General features: G+C 37.1%; 1 protein-coding gene across 1 annotated transcript; it reads left to right on the top strand.

Moving 5' to 3' along the window:
* The first annotated feature begins 1,780 nt into the window (after window positions 1–1,780).
* Window positions 1,781–4,078, top strand: LOC140438867 (uncharacterized). The gene has a single exon (XM_072528506.1). It carries the CDS (start codon window positions 1,781–1,783, stop codon window positions 4,076–4,078), a length of 2,298 nt encoding a protein of 765 aa, XP_072384607.1.
* The last annotated feature ends 996 nt before the right edge of the window (window positions 4,079–5,074 follow it).

Below are 5,074 nucleotides of genomic sequence, written 5' to 3'. Positions count from 1 at the left end.
TTATACTCTATATAACTATAATATACTCCAATTCAAAATGGCAAAAATTGCAGAATATTTTTATGCAATGCACGTTTCACAAAGAAATATCGCCAGAATTGCGAACGTTGTTAGTTCAAATGAAAAAGGCCTCTCTAATTGTAGAATTAGAGAATATATTACTCAGCTTAGGGCAGCTTATAAATCGTATTTGGATGCTTTGGAAAACCTGGCTGACGACGAAACTATTCTCGAAAGTGAGGAAGTAGATATTACTTATGAAAAATATATGGATGCTTTATGTTTCTTAGAAGAAAAACTGGAAGCTAAACAGGCTTTTAAATTTGATACAAAATTTAAGGCGAATACTTCCAGTAAACACATTGTTAAAAGTACTGATTTGAATATAAATGGCCAAAAAGAAGATAAAAATACATTTTACTCTGACTCCCTCCCCAATCAGTTCAAAGAGATGAAAGAAATAACTATAAGTACTTCGTTTAGTTCTGCAATTGTTCAAGCTCAGACGCAAGAGCTTCAAAAGCCGACTTATAAAAACACTTCTAATAACATTAGTACTCAAGATGTAATAGGCCAGCCTCTCTTAAAAATTGTGTTACCAGCACAAACAGTCACTTTTCAAAATACTCCAGAACAAAATATGATTACTGAAACTGTAATATCTGCATCTCCCGTGCTTCTTAACATTTCTCCCCCACAAATATTACAAGAATCCAATACCTTGGTTTCAAGTCAAGTTTTACATACACAAAATATTTTAATCTCTGCTCCTATTCTAAAAACTGTCAATTTGTCTCCATTGGTTATTGAAAACTTAACTCAAGTACCGCCTTCTTGCGGTGTGCAAGCGGAATTGGCAAATATACCTCCCCAAACTCGTATACAAATTCAAGATATCTCTCAACATGAAACTTTAAATGCTCTAAATATACGACAGGTTAATAAACTCTCTATTCAAGCTCAGAATATATTCACTCCCACTTTCTTACATTTCAATAAAATTCCTACACAAAAATCTATTGATTTATTATTAATTGCAACACCTTGTGAAGGTGCTGTACATGTCAATTTTTTGAAAATTATCCGTTCTCGGAATAAATCCATTGTTCCTCCACTAACACACGAAAATCAAATACTCCTCTCACAGCCTCGTATTGACACGGATGTCATCAAATTTCTCTCAATACAAACTGTTCTTACTCATACCACCTCACAATATAATTCATTAGATTCAGTAGAACCTGCCTTTTCTTCTGTTACCGTGGCCCTACCATTCGTAGAGAGCCAAGTAACAACAGCTCCTGCAGTGCCCAACCATATTCTGTTACTGGAGGCCCAGTGTGCATTGCCGCCTCCTGATATGGTGAACGTTAATGTAACGTGCCCTACTCCGTTGTTTACTGTCCCTCAGGTTCAAACTTTTGTTAACCAAACCACATACTCAGTAGCCTCTCATACTATAAAAAATTATGCAAATATCGACAATAGAGTGACCAGCACCAATAACTTGGAAAGGTTACACATACTTTATTCTCAACTACGCTCGCTTCTGAACATTCACGGTTTCCAACTCTATAAAATATATTTAAATTCTCGTGCCTTTTCAAATGAGCATAATATGATCTTCACTTCAGAAGTTAATCTTGACTTAGTTAGTAGCTTCTCTAAGGTCCTAGGTATTAACAGGTCACCTTATCAAGACGATTTTTCTTTTAAGTTGCCTATTTGTGAAGAGGCGCCTCCCTTAAGAAAAAGAAAATTATGTATCTATGTTTCTCGAATGTATAACTCCTTAGGAAAACTCTTATCTTTTAGAGTACACTCTAAATCTTTCTTACAACTTATCTGGTCATTGCCCTTAGACTGGTACAGTGATATACTGAATGATCTATTGATCCCGGATTGGAAATCATTATTGGATACATTCCAATCAATATCTAAAATAATTACATTTCCCAGATGCCTGACACTTCCACTGCCTAAATCGGATATGCAATTACATTGTTTCACCGATGCCTCTCAGGACATTTATGCTGCTTGTGTCTATCTTCGAGTCGTGTATAGTGACAACACAGTCACGTCTCGCCTCATAGCATCGAAAACTAGAATAGCTCCACTAAAAAATAAACTAACTATTCCTCGGTTAGAATTGTCTGGTATCTTATTAGGTGTCACTCTTACTAGAAAGGTACTTGAGGTTCTTTCAAAAAACGTCACAATATCTGAAGTTCACATATTTTCAGACAGCCTCATCGCTTTAACATGGATTTTAACAACTAAATTTACATGGAATCCATTTGTACTTCATCGTGTCAGTCAAATCAAAGAATTAAGTAAATCCTTTTTATTTCATCATGTAAGTTCCTCTTTAAACGTAGCAGATTTGCCCTCTAGAGCCTCAGATATCACTCAGTCAATTTTAAAAAAATTGTGGACCGAAGGTCCCCCCTTTTTAGTTTCCAGTGTAATAGACTACTCTCAATTCAGGATAAAAGAATGGACGGGAGATTTACTGGAACTCAGACACACTCAGGTTACTTTAAGCACAACCTCTGACATATCTCAAGTGAATAATACGCTTGAAACACTTTTTAATAAATGTTCTTCATTTTCAAAAATTCAGAGAACTCTGGCATATGTTTTTCGTTTTCTCTCAAATCTAAGAAAAAGACATACTAATTCACCTTTAGAATTAGGACCACTGCAGGTTTGTGAAATAAGCTCCTCCACCACTGTGATTGTTAAGTACATACAATCACAGGCCTTTCCTAAAGAATTTCATGAGTTAAAACATCGGAAAATAATCTCTGATAAAACTATCAGGGCACTAAACCCCTTCCTCTCTGAGAAAACTGGACTTCTTCATGTAGGTGGTAGATTAGAATTTGCCCCTATCTCTTTCGAACAGAAACATCCCTTGCTACTACCATCTAATCATTTAGTTGTCAAATTAATGATAAAACAAATGCATGTTAAATTGGGACATGCAGGTGCCTTGACCACGTTGTCAAATTTTCGTTCGAAATATTGGCCTATCTCTGGACTAAGACAAACAAAGAAGATAATACACGACTGTGTGAAATGTTTCCGTTTCATGACACCCAAGTCAACACAACTTATGGCAGATCTCCATCCCGATCGTGTTCTCTCGACAAGACCTTTCCAAAAGGTCTCAGTAGATTACGGAGGTTTTTTCATGATCCGATCCTCTCATCTTAGAAAGGCTCCATTATATAAAGCATACATAGCCTTCTTCATATGTATGACCACCAAATGTGTTCATATCGAACTTGTCACCGGCTTAACAGCTGAAGCTTTTATTCTCACCCTTAAAAGATTTATTGCAAGGCGGAGCGCTCCCGAGATTATATGGTCAAACAATGCTACTAATTTCTATGGTGCCCGCAATCAGCTTCTTGAGTTAAACGAACTCTTTAAAAGTAAGAACTTCTCGCAGAGGATTACTAATTTCTGCTCTGAAAACTCTATTCGTTTTAAATTTGGAGTGCCTCGTAACTCTTCTCAATTTGGGTTGCATGAGGTAGGGATTAAAGGTGCCAAATACCATCTGTATCGTCTTGTAGAAAATCTTCGTTTTACCTTTGAAGTTTTTTATACAATAATTTGTCAAATCGAAGCCATTTTAAACTCAAGACCTATCACTCAGCTCTCAAACGATCCAAATGATCTCTCAGTCTTAACGCCCGGAGACTTCCTTGTAGGAAAAAGTCTCACAAGTCCACCAGAACCAGATCTCTCAGAAATACCACAGAACCGTCTTTCCCTCTTTCAGCATATCTCGAAAATTCATCAAACCTTTTGGAAAAGGTGGTCGGTAGAATATTTGCATATGACCCAAAGTAGGAGTAAGTGGAACATCGCTACTGATCCTTTAAAGATAGGTGATGTTGTACTAATTAAAGATGAAGAGACTCCCCCACTCCTCTGGCCTCTGGCAGAGATTATCGAAGTGCTCCCAGGCAAAGACTCTCTTGTTCGAACTGTTAGGGTATCCACACCTAATGGCGAATATCTTAGGTCAATAAAGAAAGTAGCTAGGTTACCCTTTAACCAATAGTGGTACTTTCTGCCAAACATGTATATAGTTTCTATAGACTTTAGTTTCTCTAGATTTTAAATAGTTTTTAGTTATCTTAGTTCATTACAACAGTACCCCTAATGTATACTGGTTTACCCTCGTTCTCGAAGTAACTATTTGATACCCTATCCCAGTGGCCTAACTCTTCTCGCCCGCCCCCAGTATGTTCAATTTTTTCACATGCGAAAAATCATGTCATTTTTTCGCTGTATTACGAGCTACCATTCTACCACAATTTTACAATTATTTCCTGTTCTCCAACCCTTCCTACTCACATTTTAACCCCACTCCATTAGAAATACAGACAGTTGTAAGATAGCAAAGAAAGTCTCGCTCTCTTGCCTGTTGTCTCTCGATGATAACGGACATTCTCTCTTGACTACTGACTGTTGCTAGAAACAGTCGTCCTCTCTTTCGTCTGCTGAGTCCCACTAGGCATCTCTCTATCGCTACCTATCGCTTGGTACAGACTTACCAAGCATTTTCTCCACTCTAATTATCTCTCTCGCTTATAGTTACGCGAAAAATACCGCAAGTACTATTTTAAATCGTGTACAGACGCAAATGTGCTCTACATCGTGATCTAAGTGTTAATACGCGAAACACGTGTTCAGAAACCGGTAACCGGACAGTTTCCCCGTATGAAGAACAACCGCGACTGAAGCCTCTAAATACCGCGAGTGTGTGTATGTGCAGCAGAAGAATTGGTAAGACTTTGTATAAACTTTTTATTTGCTATAATCTGTATAACCTTTTACCACATATCCTAATTTATTTGAACCTGCCCTATGTAATACAGTCCTCATTTACTGAAATTATATTTATAATTTCACATATGTACACCCTTTTTGTACACTCAGATTTGGATTTTCGTAATAATGATTCGGCTTTAATGCAGAAATTTTTCAATAGCCGGCAACGTCGCTTTTATTTCAGACAGCACTTCAGCTCTTATCGGGATGTTTTTGTCTATTA

Source organism: Diabrotica undecimpunctata, chromosome 4 (genome assembly GCF_040954645.1).
Source record: "Diabrotica undecimpunctata isolate CICGRU chromosome 4, icDiaUnde3, whole genome shotgun sequence".
NCBI classification, from domain to species: domain Eukaryota; kingdom Metazoa; phylum Arthropoda; class Insecta; order Coleoptera; family Chrysomelidae; genus Diabrotica; species Diabrotica undecimpunctata.
The sequence above is the reverse complement of the archived record's forward strand: the minus strand, read 5'-3'. Positions and strand labels throughout refer to the sequence as shown.

Bases quoted from the DNA above. Each gene is read 5' to 3' on its own strand.
- LOC140438867 (XM_072528506.1), top strand. From the start codon at position 1,781: ATGTATAACTCCTTAGGAAAACTCTTATCTTTTAGAGTACACTCTAAA.